The following is a 17,921-nucleotide window of genomic DNA, read 5'->3' as shown; positions in this document are numbered from 1 at the left end:
CGCTCACTTCAATATAGTACCGCAGTAGAGGGCTTACGCGTGAGTCATTTGGTAGTTAGCAACTTTTGGTTTGCTTGTTCCCCTTTTTGCTAGAATAGAAGCAGTTAGATTTAATCCTAATAAATACTTGTGTCTGAAAGTAAAATGAAATGGGCCTGAGGAAATGTGTGTGTGCAAGGAGAAGATCAATGACCGCTATTAACGTCAACGCGTCTCTTAGTGTGCTTGTGAAGTTCGTAATAGGTGCTCGTGGCTGCCAAGTGCCTGTGGAAGACAGGGAGGATCCTTACTCCTGCAGACTCCTGAACATCACCAACCCAGGTGAGTCTTCCTTGTCCTCAGCCCTGCGACTCCATATACACTAGTGCCCCCTTATCCTCTGGGGACCCGGGCCAAGACCCCACTTTAGATGCCTCAAACCCTGCATAGGACCAAACCCTGCGGGTACTATGTCTTTTCCTATACAGACAGACTGGGATGAAGTCTAAGAGATTGACAACAATAAATAATAAAATAAAACAGTTATAAAGACAGACTGTAATAAAAATTATGTGATATTGTCTCTCTCTCAAAATAGCTTATTGTACAGATGTAATGCCGTTTCTGTTTACCTAAGCACTTACCACACACGTGGCCGTCGTTTTGGCACTTTGGAGTGTGACAGCAAAATTAGCACAGATGTCTTTTTCCTTCTTGGCAATGTCGCAGATAGAGTATTTGTTCTTACTGTAGATCTTAGCACCCTCAGCATTTTTTTTTTCTTTCCTTATTAAGTGGAGAACTTTCACCTTTTTACTTAAAGGAAGCATGTTATGGCTTCTCTTTGGTATATTCGAACTGCCAGCGTCATTGCTCTTGTGCTTTGGGGCCTCACTGAAGTAAAACAAGGCTTACTGGAACGCAGGCACCCGGACGTTCTGATAGTCGATCTGCTAACACAAACAGCTGCTGAGTGTCGGTGGGTGGGATACACTGGACAGAGGGACGGTTCACAGGACAGGTGGGACAGAGCTGGATGGCCAGGCATTTTGTCATGCTGCACAGAACAGCCTGCAGTTTAAAATGTAGGAATTATTTCTGGAATTTTCCACGTAATGCTTTCGGACCACAGTTGACTGTGGGTGTCTGAAACCTTGGAAAGTGAAACCGCCGACCAGAGGGGAGGACTACTGTACAAGTTTGATATCGAGAAGAAGTTGAGCTGGAGAGTACAGTGGTCTATTTTTAGCAGACTAAAATCGAACCTTCATGAAAATTTATCTTTCATCCTTTTTGACAGACAGACTAAACACTCTGGGCATCTGTGAAGATTCCTTATAGATATGTGTAATTACAGGATCCAGGAGAGTTTATTTTTCAGTATGATTCAGATGCATCTGGAAATCGTTATGCATAACTAAATCTTGAATTACTGAATTTTAAACTTATGGAAAACTGCTGATTTCACCAGCCTGTTGATTTATAATACCCTTGATACAAATACTGTAATTAACTTTCTCTAAGAATTATTGCCTAAGCTCTTGCAAAAGAAACATAGTAAAACACATTGTAAAAAGAAACATAGAAGACACAGGTGATAATTTTTATTCCTTGCAATTATATATTACGTCAATTTCCACAAATTTTTTAACTAACTATATTTCAGTTAGAAAAAAAAACTTGTGGGAGTTCTGATGAGGATGAAGAATGATCCCAGTTAGGTTCTCTGTTACCAGGGAACCAGTTTTAGGAAGCTGATAACTATCTGTCTGTTTTATTAGTATTTCCCATTATGTTCAGCTGTGGTTCTAAGGGAGCTTAAACTTTTCCAAATCTTACATGTGCTGATTATGACTTCAGGTGTTTTAAGGTTTGCCACACCTATGTAATTATCCGCACCTTGCTTTTGCAGGCAGCGATAGTATAGTGGTTAAGAGCTTGGGCTCTGGAGTCAGGCTTCCTGGCTTAAGTATAGGCTGTGCCATTTTCCAGCTGTATGACCCTCAAAGAGTTATTTACCCCTGTGCCTCAGTTTCATCTTCCATAAACTGGGGTAAAAGTACTTACTCGTAAGGGATTGACATGATGATGAAATTAGTTGATACATGTAAAATATTTAGAATAATTCCTGGGACATGATAAGTGTTTATTGTTATTTTAAGGAACTTGTCTTTTTATAAATTGTGTTTCAATCAGCTTTTTTTTTTAATGAATTGGGGACTATAATTTTCAGGTCTATTGTACAGCAGAGGTTTCTTACTTAGGAGGTCTGTGAATTTAGCTCACATCATTCAATGTTAAAATTTTGTGTGTAATTGTGTTTTTTAGGGGAGAGAGTCCTTTAGCTTTTCACTGGGAGCCCAAAGGGATCAGGAACCTAACAAAATGCTGTATTACTAATGATGTAAAAGTAGCTTAGAACAAATTATGTTTGAAATCCAAAACCAAACCAAACCAAATTTAAAGAAACCTTACCTTCAAATTAACCAGACTTTTATTTTAAATGTTACTATTCATTAATAGTAAAGGAGTGAAGCTTTTCTTTAATAGAAAATTTTCATATATGTAATACCTAGGTTACCAGCTTTTTAAAATAGGTATAACTAAATTAAGATTGAACCTAATTTTATCTTTTTGGTGATTTAAATAGCATTTAGATTTCCTTCAGTACCTTAAGGTCATCATGAACATTAGTCATCATGATACTCAGGGTGTATCGAGGTTCTGATTAATAGCATTGTCAAAGCAGCAGGATCCCTTGTGTCCAGGGAGCTTGAAGTTCAAGGTACATTTTTTTTAGATAGAAAATAGATTGCATGTCATAATGTGCTTAACCTACTGCCTCTAGTAGACATGCTTCAGCTTGGGTATCCTCTTTACCGACTATATTAAAGAGAAAAGCTTTTGTTGTTGTCCAGTGTATTTGGAGTCTAGACTCTCCGGCCAGTGCTTCCCCAGCCTGTGATGAAATCTGTATCCTCCTTTTTTCCTCCTGCTTATGTATGTAATTGGGTAGGAGCCATCAATTCCATTTAGTCACATTTTATTGAGCATCCACTAAATGTAAAATAGCATTTTAGGGATCTAAATGATCCACTGGGGTGTGGAAAGAAAACAGTTTCTGTTTATCTGAAAATAAAATTATCTGAAAATAAAATGTGATCTTTATTAATATTGAATATATTAACTGATAATAATGTGTATATTCTGTAAATAAATATGAGTATGTGTACAAATGTTTTTAACTGATGAGGTTGTGTGATCTGCAAAGTTGGAAAACCACAGATCTAAGAAATACAAAAAACTTTGATATAATAATCTTTTAAAATAAGTTTTTATATTATTTCTCAAGGTGGCACTGATATTCTCAGCCATATTAAGTGCCTCATGTAATATCTCCTGATCTGTTTATGGTAGTTGAGAAAATTATTTGAAAAGAAGTGTTTTGGGCTTTGATTAGACAACTGCAGGGGAATAGAAAGAGTTTCAAATTTGAAGGCAGTAAATCTGGATTTGAATCCAGGCTCTGCCACTTCCTATGACCTTGATCGAATTACTTAACGTCTCTGGACTTCATTGTCTTAATCTGTGACCTGGAGATAAGGTCACGACCACATAGGGTAGTTGTGAAAATTAAATGTGTTGGGACGTAACACCAAGTAGGGGTCAGAAATGCTCACCATGTTTGCTGTGCTTATCTCTTATTGATAGTATATAGCAAGAGGTTTTCAGTGTTGAAGTGATTTGTTATTTTTGTACTGTGGTAATTGCCCAACACTACAAAAAGTGCTCAACAAGAAGTAGGATCTTGGGAATTTGCAGACAAGACAGAATTTACTCATTATTTATGACTACAGTGAGTACTCCCATTTAGCCTTTCCTAATAGGTGCCTTTAAATTTAATATTCCCTGTAGCGTTTGTATACACACATGCATACGTGTGTGTACAAAAATCTGTTACAGTAGTTCTGATAATTAAATATTCTACTTAGATGTGGCTGAAAATTTCATTCTTAAATTTTAAAACAAATTTTACCCCCTGCCCCAGAAGCAGCCATATTTCTGAAACATTTTAAAAATTCATTGCCATTTGTGAAAGAATTATATAACAAATAATTATCTAGATTTTGCTATCAAGCCCACTTCATTACTTCATATTAGTAAAATAAAATAGTATATTTCTTTATGTAAGACTCCTTTTCTCATTGCTTCTGTAGTTTTGAATCAGGAAATTGAAGCATTCAGTCTTTCCGAAGACACTTCATCAGAGCTCTCCGAGGACCGAGTCGTCAGCGTGAGCTTCCGCGTTCTCTATCCAATCGTCATTACCAGTCTCGGGGTGTTTTATGACGCCAGCGATGGGGGCTTCCAGAGGAACATCACTGTCAAGCTTTACCAGGCAGATCAGGAGGTATGTACTGCTTTGTATACGCTTTTCCCCATTTTTCTTTTTCAAAACCGTCAGCTTTTCCTCATGGCAATTATTAGGTTGGGAGACTTGCACCTTTCTTCCTTGTCAATTAGACACATGATGGTGTAATGTGTTACAGTGCTGGTCTGGGGAGAGGGTACCAATGAGTAAATGTGTTAGGGAAGGAGGAGTTGGACAATCCCCTAAAGTCTAAAGAGTTTCACAAGTTGATAATAAATATAAGTTTTGGACTTGTAGGTATAATCAAGTATTACTGCCTCTTTCTTCCAACCTTAAAAGTCTGTCACCATAACACAGACTAACAGCTGCTTCAAACCTTTTTTGTAATAAGGGTGTAGAGGGAATAAAAATTTAAAACAACTGGGGTTACTGTTGCTGATGTTTGGGGAAATGTGATTGTTCCCAGAGTGTATCTGAAGGTGTGTAACAAGGAACTGTACTTGAGAAGACCTGTTTCTGGGTTTTAAACTACGTAAATCTTGAAAGAATTACACAGTGAGCATCCATATATCCACCAGCTGATGTATACAATAGTTACAGTTTGCTGTATTTCCTTTATATCTGTGGTCATTCATCAATCCGTCTTTTCTAAAAAATGGATTTTAGAGTAAGTTGCAGGCCTCAGTACCCTTCAGCCCTGAACACTTTGGTGAGCATATCATTAACTAGGCTTTAATATTGTATATGGTTTTAAAATTTTACATGCAGTGTAATGTGCATTCAGTTTTTTGAACATTATAAACCTGTGTAATCTAAACTCCTGTCACCTCATCTTATTCCCTGGAGGCAACCAGTTTTTTTTTTCCCCAGCCATTGACTGGTTTTGCCTGTTGTAGGATCCTACTTCATATGTAAATAGAGTCATACACTAAGCACTCTCTTGGGTAAGGCTTCTTTCAGTCAACATAATATTTTTGAAATTCATCCATGTCATTGTATGTGTCAGTACATTTTTCCTTTTCCTTCTTTGAATTGCTAAGTTGTATTCCAACAATGTACAACGTTTATCTAGTCTTGATGGGCATCTGGAATGTTTCCAGCGTTTTTCTCCTTTATTCTGTTACTGTGATGAATTACGTTTATTAACTTTTGGAGTGTTCATCCAACCGTGTATTCCTCTTGAGTGTGATGTATTATTCTTTTTATATATTGCTGGAAGTTGTGTTTCTTGTGGACAACATATAGTTAGGTCTTCCTTTTTATCCAGTCTGAGAATCTCTGCTTTTTACATGGAGTGTTTATTCCATTTACATTTAATGCAATTATTAAAGTGTTTGGATTTCAGTTTTTCATTTTGCTATTTGTTTTCTGTATGTTCTACTTTTTGTTTTTCTGTTCCTCCTTTCCTGCCTTCTTTTGGGTTAATTGGATTTTTTTTAGAATTCCATTTTAATCTCTCTGTTGTCTTTTTAGCTATAGCTCTTTGTACTATAATTTTTTGTGTCTGGTTGACATAAGAATTACAGTACACATCCTAAGCTTTTTGATCTTCTTTAAGTTAATGTTATATAACTTCATATAAAATGTAAGAGCCTTGTATAAGCCAATTTACCGCCCCCAGTCTTCTTTGCTCTGGTTATCGTATGCCTTATATCTCTGTGTGCTATAAACCCCACGAGACAGTGCCACGGTTTTTGCTTTAAAAAGCTAAATGTATATTAAAGTAATTTAGAGAAAAAAATCTTTTATATTTGCCCACTTATTTACCATTTCTGTTGTTCATCATTCCTCCTGAATATCCATCTGATACCTTCTTCAGCCCAAATCATAATCTTTACTAATTCTTACAGTGCAAGTTTGCTGGTGATGAATTTGCTTAGTTTTCATTTTTCTGAAAATGTTTTTATTTTGTCTTTATTCTTCCCCTCCTTTATTTTTGTGGGTATTTTCTAGATACTGAAATTCTGGGTTGCCTTCTTTACTTTCCAGTGTTTTAAAGATAGCACTCCCGTGTTTTCTGGCCTCTGTGTTTCCTGGAGAGAAGTCAGTCTGCCTTCGGGTGGTTGTTCTGGTGTATGATGTATGCAGTGTGGGTTTGGTTTTGTTTTCTCCTGGCTGCTCTTGAGTTTTTCTCTTCATATGTACTGGTTTTAAGCAATTTGGTTGTGTTGTACAGTAGTGTGTTTTTGCTGGGTTTTTCTTAACCCCGTTTCGCCCCACTCTTTCTGGGATTCCACTTACATGTATGTTAGACTTTTTCATATTGTCCCACAGGTCATAAGACTGTGTTCATTTTTTTCAGTTTTTTTCCCTCTGTTTTTCAAATTTGATTTGAAATTTGATTTCTGTCCATGTATATTCACGTTTACTGACTCTTATGTCACCTCAAATCTTTTAAGCCTAGCCAATGATTTTTTTTTAGATACTGTACATTTTAGTTCTAAAATTTACATTTAATTCTCGAAGTTTCTATTTTTCCAAAATTTCCTGTTTTTCTAAATTTTGTATTTTTCTGAGTTCAGTTTGAACATATGTTCTCTATGGCCTTGACCTTAACTGTGATTAACGGCTTTAAGATCCTGTCTGCTGCTCTAAGTCTGAGTCATCTTGGCCTGTCTTTATTGATTACCTTTCCTCTCGAGTATGGTAACACTTTCCTGTTTTATATCGAGTAACCTGGGGTTGTATCCTGGGTATTGTGAATGGTTCATTGTAGGATCTCTGCATCCTCTTATTCTTTGAGGAGTGTTGATTTTTTTGTTTCTTGTAGCAGTTAAGTTAGCTGGGCTCAGGCTCTCAGTCCTGTCTCCTTGCAATGGGCAGTGGCTGAAATCTCTGTTCTGTTCATTTGAACCTAGACGGTGGGCACTTGGATTCTTCTTTGAATGTGCATTTCTGAGTCAGCCACAGGTAAGGATAGAATTTATACGAAGAGTTCAGAGCTTTCTCTATGATTCCTTCTTTTCTGGGGTTTTCTTCCTCATTGTTAGCTCATCTTTTTGCCACTGCTCTGTCTTCTGATTTGTAGCCAGAAAGGCTGCAGCTTTCTTTTTTGTTTGTTTGTTTTTTTCGGATGTTTAGTTAGCCCCCTGAGGTGTGCCTCAGACAAAAAGCCATTAAAGAAAAATAGTGGGGACACACGCACCCAGTGTCTTTCTCATCTTCTTGGTATTGATTTTCCTCCAGTTTCTGCCTGCTTTGTGTGCATTCCAGTGCCTTCAGATCAGTTTTTAAAATGTTTCATCTACTGTTCATAATTGCTATCTGTAGGAGAACTTTATATCCCTGGAAGCAGAACTCTGTTCAGTTTTTTTAAGGCATCTTTAAAAATGTTTATGTATTATTAACATTGATTGCTACTGACGGATAACAGTATTAGAGTCAGCAATAAACACAGATCAGTTTACGATTAAATTTGTTTGCAGTTTGTCCTGTTCCTTCGTCCTCTAAAGAGCCTGTGTCTTTTGTAAGTGTGCTTAATGACATAAATATAAATGTAGGTTGGGAGCAGCGCTCACTGATGGTTCCTGCCAGAAAAGCTGTATCATGTTACTCAAGTGCCTGCATTCGTGTATTCTTGTGGTTGAGGGTTTCATGGACACCGAAGCTCAGACAGGTGACTGGAACAGCAGCACTCTGAATTCCACCGTCAGCCTTATCTAGCAAGTAGCATCAGTGTTGAATTTGGCAGTTAATTGTAGTGTACGTAGGCTTTTCTGAACCATGCACAGTGCTTTTCGGTCAAGTGGTTTGATTCAGACGTAGTTTTTGATCATGTTGATTTAACTTTGAGCTGCCTTATTTTTAACCAAGGAGAGGTTAATCCTTGTCCTCAAGGAAGGCGTAATCTAAGGTAGACCTTTCTAGGTTCACAGGTTGTCACCATGTAAAAAGTCTTACCACAGCACTGCCAAGAGTTGATGTTAATGAAAGAAACATGCATAATTTACTAAAACCCCCTTCATTCTGACTTTCTGCGTGGCCTTGATAGCTTTAACAGAAGCTTCCCCTATGGTAAATTGGTATCTAAGAGTAGGCTTGAGAATAAGGAGATATTCTTGCCTAAAACAGGGAGAAAGGACCCAAAGAAAACAACAGACAGAGACAGTCAGCCCTCTCTTGTGTTCCCTTTTTCGCTTTTGTTTTTTTTCTTCTAAAGGGTGCTTTTGAAGGGAGATTCCTGGGTACCTCTGTTCTATGTAGAAATCTCTAATCTTTCAGTTTATTCCTAACTCTCTGGGGTTAAGCCTGGTAGTCGGCTTGATTTAATAACACTGTATTTATACTGCTCCTAATGCTCCTCATTGTAAGGTGGCTTTTTTTGAGGTTATGTGAGTTATATATTTAGTGTCTTAGAACTTTTTGACAACTTTCGTGTCTTAAATCTTTGTTTAATAACCATGATTGCACTAGAAAACCCATGTGGTTCCGAAACCACAGTGGAACCATGTCCGTAACCATGGTTGGGGCCACTGAGAGTTTAGCTGACCGAGCCACAAGCTGTTTGGAAACCCGTTGCATCTGCCGTGACTGACGTGAGGTATTTCTTCTTGTCTTCCTCCCCCCGCATTTGCAGGAGGCCCTCTTCGTCGCTCGCTTCAGCCCTCCGAGCTGTGGGGTGCAGGTGAACAAGCTGTGGTACAAGCCCGTGGAGCAGTTCATCTTACCAGAGGTACAGGCCGGAGCCAGAAGGCTCCAGTGCCACGTGGGCTTTCCCAGTCCTGGGCGTGTGCTTTCAAAGCGGGCACTTACCTTTTCCTGTCCCGGGGCTGCTCCCCAGAGCCGGAGGTGGGGCCACCAGCTGGGAGGCAGCTCAGTGTGGCACTCCACCCTCACGCCCCCGGAGGGCTTCACGAAGCCCCACGGGTTCCACAGCACGGCTTCTGAGAAGTGTTGCACATTGCCGTGGTTTATTTAGTGGGCCAGGGACTACGTGCCTGCCTTAACGACAAAGGACAGTCGTAGGTGTGCTGATGGACCAGACACAGCTGCCACTGGAGTAAAGCAGATGGTTAGGGATCTAAGGCGTCGGGGTGGAGGGAAGTGCAGACAGATAACAGCAGAGCGATCAGCCACATCTCCAGGGTTAATAAAACTACTCTGAGATGTGGAGGATATTTGAAACAAGACTGTAGCTCTCGGTCCAGTCTTAAGGAGATGTGTGCTGGAGACCATCTCAGCTGCCAGGTGCCCTCATCAGGCCTGGAGTTAACCGGAATGCGGCTGCGTCCCAGTGTGTTACAGATCGTTCATCCGTCAACCTCGGGCTTTCCAGGCTGCTCCGGTCTAGTCTGAGGGCAGTTCTGAGCCCAGGGCTTTGGAACCGCAGTGGGGGTCAGTTTCCCGGTCATCTCTGGTGGTCACTGTAGCTCAGCGCTGGGGCTCATCCGGCAGTATCGGAGCTGAGTTAAGATGCGAGAGCTCGATGGTGGACAGGTCCTGCACTAACCAGGACACAGTTTCCTGCCGCCCTTCGTGGGGAGGGAGGGGGTGCTGTCCATGTTTATGCAACAGCAAAATCACACGTTTTATAACATGCTGTGGCCCTCCGGAGCTGAGTACTAGTAGTTAAACTATGTGTTAATTCCATAAGTGTCAAAGGGAGCTCCTTTGTCTCACCTATATGTGAACTTCTGTTTAAAAACATGTGAAATAGTAGGGGAGGGTGTAGCTCTGGTACGGCGCGTGCTTAGCGTGCACGAGGTCCTGGGCTCACTCCCCAGTCCCTCCATTAAAATAAATGAATAAATGAACCTGATTACTCTCAAAAAAAAGAAAAATTATTTTTTTGAAATGTGAAATAAAAGCAGAACTAAAACATACTGTAAAAAATTTCCCAGTTTCTCAGTTATAAAAAAGACTGTGGTGAGCGTCCTGACACGCTTGTGTACATGGTGGTTATCAGGATGAATTGTTGGCTCAAATTTATACACAGTTTTGAGGCACAGGATTTGTTTCTCGAGGACAGTTAGCAGTTTTTAATCAATCTGAGTAATTGTCAGCATTATATGAGAATGCCATTCGTGTTATATCCTTTCTAAATCTCATATATGAATTTTTTCTTTGTTAAATGAAGTATGTACTATCAAAGGTATCTCTTTGTTTTTCTTTATTGGCGGTACTGGGGATTGAACCCAGGCCCTCGTGCATGCTAAGCACGTGCTCTGCCACTGACCTGTACCCTCCCCCTGGTAGCTCTTAGTTAAGGATAGTGGCTCAACTAAGTAGCATAGGCCAAGTGTTGGATCTGTTTTTGAAGGAAGCCATTTGGTTTGTTGACTTGTTTATTGAGAGCTGAGTCTGTGCAGAGCACCGGGGCTGTACAATGACATAGTTCAAAGATCCCTGCCCTTAAAGCAGCTCGTGAGAGTCGGGGAGGAAGAGCTGACATGGCCCTGCTGTAACTTACTGCGTCCCCGGCACAGCTGTAAGCAGAGGTCTGCACTGACTGGTCAGCAGGCTTCTTTGGGATTGAAGCAAGTCACGGGTGAGAGTCCAGCTCTTCTACTGAGAGGCAGCGTGGGCAGGACCCAGGGGAGAGCCTGGGACTCTGAGGACCGGGGGCACTAAGCCTAGTGTCGGGCACAGTCGGAAAGATCTGAAGCTGCTGTCGGGCTGGTCTTTATGGACAGCGTCCGAGGACTGGCCCAAGCAGGACGGGAAGCCCCGCCGCGCCTGGGAGTTAAATGCATGAGGGCGGACACCTGTGAGTGCAGCGGGGCTGCGTGTGGGTCCCTGCTCTGCCCCTCAGTGGCCCTGTGACCTTGTGCAGGCTGCTTAACCCCACTGTGTCTCTCTCCTCCTCTGTGCAGGGACCCAGTTCAGAGGGTTGTTCAGGGAGTAAACAACTGAATGGATGTAGAATGTTGAGAACGTGCTGCCCTGTGGCAGGCGGTCAGTAAACAGGTATATGCCGTCCTTGTTACTGCTGGTACTGAGGATGCGGAGTTCCTCTTCCTGAAGAGCCGTGTTTCCCCGCCTGGGGCAGGCTGCCCCCAGGGGACACTCAGCAGTGTCTGGAGATACGCTTAGCTGTTGCAGCCGGGCGTGGAGGAGGACCAGCATCTTGTGGGGAGAGGCCGGGATGTCGCTGAGCAGCCTCCCCTGAACGGGACAGTCCCCACAGCAAAGAGTGACGGCCCAAGAGGCCAGGGGTGCCTCGGATGAGAAACTCGAAGAGGAAGGAGTCACAGTGTGGGGCAGCGCGGGAAGAGATAAGCTTTAACCTTAACTTCAGGCTAATCACAATTTTACGGGGTCTACTCCGTTATCTCAGTCAGCCTCACAGAGAGAATTACAGTTTTTGATTTTGTTCACAACGAAATACTACCCTTCTGTCAGCATGTCCTTGTCCTTAGGAAATACATGCTGAAGTAAAGGTGAAATGCATTTTACTTTCAAATGATTCGACAGCGAACAGAAAAGTCTGTTTACAGACAGAAATAAAGCACACGTGGCCAGTGGCTGCCTTCAGTGTCTGGGTGTTCATCTTCAGGTTTTTTGTAGGGTTGATGTTTATGAAAATAAAAACTAGGTTGGGGCAAGGGCTTGTCTTCCCTGCCAGTGTTGAGGATGGTACACGTGGCCATGGGCACTGCTGAGGGGACACTCGGCCACATCAGGGGGCGGCCTTTTACATTAGTAAGACTTGTACTGGCTACAGCCTTGGGATTTTTTTTTTTATGCAAAAGAAGCTTTTTAAAATCTATTTTTATATATAGTGGCTAATATTTGTAAATCTCAAACTCCCAAATTTATCCCTTTCCACCCCCTTTCCCTGGTAACCATAAGATTGTTTAGGTTTGTGAGTCTGTTTCTGTTTTGTAGATGAGTTCATAGTGTCTTTTTTTTTTTTTAATTCCACATATGAGCGATATCATATGATACTTTCTCTTTCTGGCTTACTTCACTTAGAGTGACGATCTCTGGGTCCATCCATGTTGCTGCAAATGACATTATTTTATTCTTTTGATGGCTGAGTAGTATTCCATCGTATAAATATACCACAACTTCTTCATCTAGTCACCTCTCGATGGGCATTTAGGTCGCTTCCATGTCTTGGCTCCTGTATGCAGTGCTGCTTTGAACACTGGGGTGCAGGTGTCTTTTCACATAGCCTTTTGATCTTCATTTCCCTTTGAGCTTTAAGCTACATTGGCTTTTGATTTCTCATTACATCTGAGTAATGCTTTTTTCTTTTATAAACATGCAGTTATTTAATAGTGTCTCCATTTGAGGGAGTAAGATTATGGATCTTCATTTCCTTCTTTTTGGGTATCTATTTCCTAAATGTTCTGAAGTAAATCTGTATTAGCTTTATTAAAAGAAAAAATAAACTTTTTAACATAAAATATTCTTTCCTTTTACACAAAATCCTATTTTTGCTGAAACCGCGTTTGATTTCGCATGGACAGTCACTTTTGCTGCATCAGACCTAAGTGGGCTGACTTGCACAGAGAGAAATGAAAGTGGAGAAGGGGTGGGTTTGCCTGCCTGTTGGCCTGTTGTCAGCGAAGGACGGCAGGAGAGACACAGATCGTTCACCCCACCCGAGGGGGAGAGGCAGATGGCACGTCCGTCATCTCCTGCCCCCCACACCTCACAGGCCGCTGGAGGAACACGTGTCTGCTGAGCAGGTCTCTTGTGGTGTTTTCTCTGTGACTCACTAGAGCGTAAATCTCAGCAGGGGTCACAGGCTAAAGTGGAGACTGCTGTGTGTTTTGCTTAAAATATTTACTTCTCTAATTTCATATTTTCCTTAGTGGTGCACCTGAGACTGATTTCAAGAAAAAGACTATTTTCATTCAACCTGAGTCACAAGAGACGTTCTTGTTAGCGTTAGGGGTACTTACATGCTTATTTGGAGTAAGACACAGAAGAATGAACAGCACGAGCTGCTTCTGTCACAGGGGACAGGGCTTGGCGGCACTCATTTTCCCAACCTGTACCATGCTGTGTTCTCCCTTTTACTGTGGTTCTGTGATCTTAGCAGGGAACTGCCACAGACAGGTTGTTTCACATCTGCAGAGATTCCTGGCTTTGTGATGACTTTGTACCAGGAAGGAAAAAGCAGGCTTGTAAGAAAGGAAGTGGGAAGGAGAAATTTAACTGACACAGAGCAGGTGCAGGAGAGCTGGGGAGGACAGAGCATCTCCCTTCCCTAATAACAGAACAGCTGGTGGATGATGTAAATGGAGTGAGTAAACCAGGATCACTTTCTTGGCCAATGAGTTTTTCTGGCAATTACTCAATCTAGTCAACACTGTTGATGTTAATCATGACCCCATCAAACAAAATGGAGTTGGGTGCTGGGCAGGAGAAATGGCAGTCAGGTGCCAGGTGTCAACTGAGTGGACCGGACAGAGAGTTACTTGTCCTTCATCATACTTGCTAGATTTCTAGTTTCCAGGCGAAGCTTTGATTTGGTCCCTATGGCTCTTACTCTGGCAGGGTTCATTTGGCACTACAGTCACTAAGATTCCTGAGACCTGCTGCCAACTCCCGGGGACACTTTACTCCTTGCCCTGGGGGCCTGCGGTTTTCTCTCAGCTCGCACGATGTCCGTTCTTCTGGTTCAGCTTCATCTGGCCTGGTCTTCTTCCCTGTACTTTGTTTCCTCTTTTGTTTTCCTCTTAAATATTAATCATTAGGATTTGATTTCATTCTTTTTATGGCTGAGTAATACTCCACTGTATATAGATATGCCATTTTCTTCAACGATTCATCCATTGATGGACACTTAAGACTAGGTTGCTGACCTGCCTTGGCTGTTGTAAATAGTGCTGCAGTGAACACGGGGTTCAGGTATCTTTTAGAGATCATGTTTTCATTTCTGTTGGGTAAACACCCAGAAGTGAAATTGCTGGATCAGATGTTAGTTTTATTTTTAATGTTTTGAAGACCCTCCAAACTTTTTTCTATAGTGGCTTCACCAAATTACATTTCCATCAACAGTGCACAAAAGTTCCCTTTTCTACAATCCTCACCAGCACTTGTTACTTCTTGTCTATTTGATGATAGCTGTTCTAACAGGTGTGAGGTGACATCTCATTGTGGTTTTGATTTGCAGCTCCCTTATGACTAGTGATGCTGAGCACCGTTTCATGTACCTGATGACCATCTGTGTGTCTTTGGAAAATGTCTATTCAGATACTCTGTCCATTTTTTAAAATTGGATTCTTTGGCTTTTGCTATTGAGTTGTATGAGTTCTTTATGTACTTTGAATATCAGCTTCTTATCAGATACATGATTTCACAGATATTTTCTCCTATATGGTAGGTTGCCTTTTCAAGTTGTTGATGGTTTCCTTTGCTGTGCAGAAGATTTTTAGTTTGATGTAGCCCTGCCTGTTTATTTTTACTTTTGTTGCTTTTGCTTTTAGTGTCAAATTCTAAAAGTCATACCCAAGACTGATGTCAAGTAGCTTACTGCTTATGCTTTCTTATAGGAGTTCCATGGTGTCAGGTCTTACGTTCAAGCTTTTAATCCATCTTGAGTTGATGTTTGTGTGTGGCATGAGTTCGTGGTCCGCTTTCATTTGTGTTCAACGTGTGGCTGTCTGGTTTTCCCAGCACTATGTATTGAAGAGACTGTCCTTTCCCCATTGTATATTCTTGGCTTCTTTGTTGTGGATTAATGGACCATATATGCCTGGGTTTATCTCTGGGCTCTGTCCTGTTCCATTGCTCTATGTGTCTGTTTTAGGCCAGCACCGTACTGTTTTGATGACTACAGCTTTGTAGTATAGTTTGAAATCAGGGCACATGATGCCTCCAGCTTTGTGCTTCTTCTCTAGATTGCTTTGGCCATCGGGGTCTTTCGTGATTCCACACAAAGTTTAGGATTGTTTGTAATATTTCTGTGAGAAATGCCATTGGAATTTTGATAGAACCTGCAGATTAAGTTTAATCCCTATGTGTTTTATGGATATTTTAAGTTTTTTTAATGCCTCAAAAGCTATTTTTTTGTATATATGTATTTTGTTTTTATTGAAGTCTAGTCCACTTACAATGTTGTGTCAGTTTCTGGTGTACAGCACAATGCTTCAGTCATACATGAACATACATATATTTGTTTTCATATTTTCACCAAAAGTGACTACAGGATGTTGAATATAGTTCCTTGTGATATACCGTATGAACTTGTTGTTTATCGGATTTTGTAAGGAATCCTGTATTTGGAAGCAAGAGACACTCTGCCAGAGTTCAGTAGGTGTTCTGTGCGATTTGATGGGTTTGTAGATGTAATTCTCGATGTGTTTGTGGGAGTGGGCGAGCGGAGTCTCTCCACTCCACCATCTTGGCTCAACCCCCCATTTTAACAGTTTTTAATTCTTCCAGTCCATGGTCATGGAATATCTTCCCATTTATTTGTGTCTTCATTCCTTTCTCAGAGGGCAGTCTTAATTCCTAAGACAGGTGTTGACTTCTCACCTGAACTCTGAAATAGCCTCATTACCGCTCTCCCCGCGGCCTCCGCGTGCTGCCTCTCTGGTATTGGAGGGCGGCTCTGAAGCCGTAGGTGGGATGCTGTTGCCCTCCTGCTCCGTGCTTCCCACTGCCTTCCGGGAGGGGGCAGGCTGCTCCAGCAGGGCCAGCCCCACCTCCCTTTCCCTCCCCTCCTCAGCCTGGCGCCTTGGCGGTGCCACACTACCTGACAGTTTTCTGAACATGCAGTGCTGTTTCAGGTCTGCCTGTTCATATGCTATTTTTTTTAATAGCTTTTATTATGTTGAGATATGTTTGCTCTATACACGCTTTGGTAAGAGTTTTTATCATACATGGGTGTTGAATTTTATCAAATGCTTTTTTCTGCATCTATTGAGATGATCATGTCGTTTTTGTCCTTTCTCTTGTTGGTGTGGTGTGTCATGTTGGTCGATTTGCCTGTGCTGAACCAGCCTAGTGTCCCTGGGGTGGATCCAGTGTGATCATGGTGTATGATCTTTTCTATGTGTTGTTGGGTTCTGTTTGCTAAAATTTTGTTGAGGATTTTTGCATCTATGTTCATCAATGATATTGGCCTGTAATTTTTTTTTTGGTGGTGTCTTTGTCTGGTTTTGGTATCAGGGTGATGGTGTTCTCATGGAATGAGTTTGGGAGTGTTCCCTCCTTTTCAGTCTTTTGGAAGAGTTTGAGAAGGATCGGTATGAGCTCTTCTTTTGTTTGGTAGAATTCCCCAGTGAAGCCGTCTGGCCCTGGACTTTTGTTTGTAGGGAGGTTTTTTATTGCTGATTCTATTTCATTTCTAGTGATTGGTCTGTTTAAGTGGTCTGTTTCTTCTTGATTCAGTCTTGGTGGACTGTATGTTTCCAGAAACTTGTCCATTTCTTCTAGGTTGTCCAATTTGTTTCCATATAGTTGTTCATGTGTTATTTTCTCTACCTCCTGTTTTTTCTGACTCAGACTCCTTTAAGACGTAGCTCAGCTCTCCCGGCTTTAGACATGCTGTCTGACCTCCCCCAGCAGAATGACTTCCCTTCCTTGCGGAGCCTCTTCTGGCATGTTACACTTACTGAGAGCTACGGCTGATTCTTTTTTTCTTTCAGTCTTCAGATACAGAGCCCACCGCCTGGTGCACAGAAGACACTCAAAAGTTGAAATAATGGCTCATGTCTGAAAGAAGGTTGACCCCCAGGTTTAGTCGTGTACATATGTTTAGTTTCAAAAATGTTTTTCCTGATTGTAAAAATAGGAAAATTTATGAAAGTAATACATATTCGCTGTTGAAACTTGACAGAAATAGGGAAAAGTTAAAAGGATATGATGTCACCCGTCTGTTGCCCAGCATTCTTGGTGTATTCCTTCCTTCCTGGTCTTTTTTGATTCTTCTGTGTATATATCTATTGGCAAGAATGCGTCTTGGTTTTTGCAAAAAGAATTGAGGTTCATGAACATCAAGTTCAGTAAAGAGCTGAGGCCACCCAGGGAAGTACAGAAATAAGCAGCCGCTCTTCCAGATGAGGAAGTGGAATCTTGCCAAGGGCCGCTTGACTCTGTGTCCGTCTGTGGTACGAAAGCTGCATGTACTTGCTGAGCAGACACCTCCCTGTACCCATCATCACGCACTTAGTCATCCTCCAACAGCCCCTCAGGTGGGTGTGACGTTCTCTGTTTCAAAGGCTGGGGAATGCGGACACCAGGCATGTCTGCAGGATCTGCTCTGAGGAGCCCGAGGCCACCAGGAGTGTCCCAAACCATGAAGTTCAAAGATACATTAGGTCAGCATCGAACAGCACACTGCCCGAGGGGTCCAGAGTCTCTGTGTTTGTATCTTTGGTAGAGGAGTTTTATTTAAAAAAAAAAACAAAAAAACCTTGCAAACCATTGACCTAGCTAATTGGACAGATTCAGTTTTGCATAGTTTCCTTATAATGCTGGCTAAAGGAGACATTACTGTAAAGTCCTTTATCTTAATTTTAATATGTGAAGTGCTTTTAGAATAACTGAAGCTGAATCGTTAAGCTCCTGCTGTATACCAGGATTATTTTATTTATTTTTATTGAAGTGTAGTTGATGTACAATGTTGTGTTAGTTTCAGGTACACAGCAGTGATTCAGCTACACGTACG

The 17,921-nt window shown here is 41.4% G+C and overlaps 1 protein-coding gene across 10 annotated transcripts in view; it reads left to right on the top strand.

The window, feature by feature from the left end:
• The window catches only part of B3GALNT2 (beta-1,3-N-acetylgalactosaminyltransferase 2), a 49,251-nt gene that overhangs the window by 16,606 nt on the left and 14,724 nt on the right, over positions 1-17,921 (top strand). For all 10 annotated transcript variants that reach the window (XR_012077278.1, XR_012077279.1, XM_072971001.1 and 7 more), the window contains exons 3-5: positions 221-321; positions 4,197-4,390; positions 8,928-9,023. Coding sequence is in view for 8 of the 10 variants with exons in the window: in XM_072971001.1 (XP_072827102.1) it covers positions 221-321; positions 4,197-4,390; positions 8,928-9,023 (391 nt within the window). In the remaining 2 variants the exon portion in view is untranslated. The remainder of the gene's footprint in view (positions 1-220; positions 322-4,196; positions 4,391-8,927; positions 9,024-17,921) is intronic.

This window comes from Vicugna pacos, chromosome 11 (genome assembly GCF_048564905.1).
Source record: "Vicugna pacos chromosome 11, VicPac4, whole genome shotgun sequence".
In the NCBI taxonomy this organism is placed as follows: domain Eukaryota; kingdom Metazoa; phylum Chordata; class Mammalia; order Artiodactyla; family Camelidae; genus Vicugna; species Vicugna pacos.
Note: the sequence above shows the minus strand (reverse complement) of the source record. Positions and strands in the feature narration are given on the sequence as shown.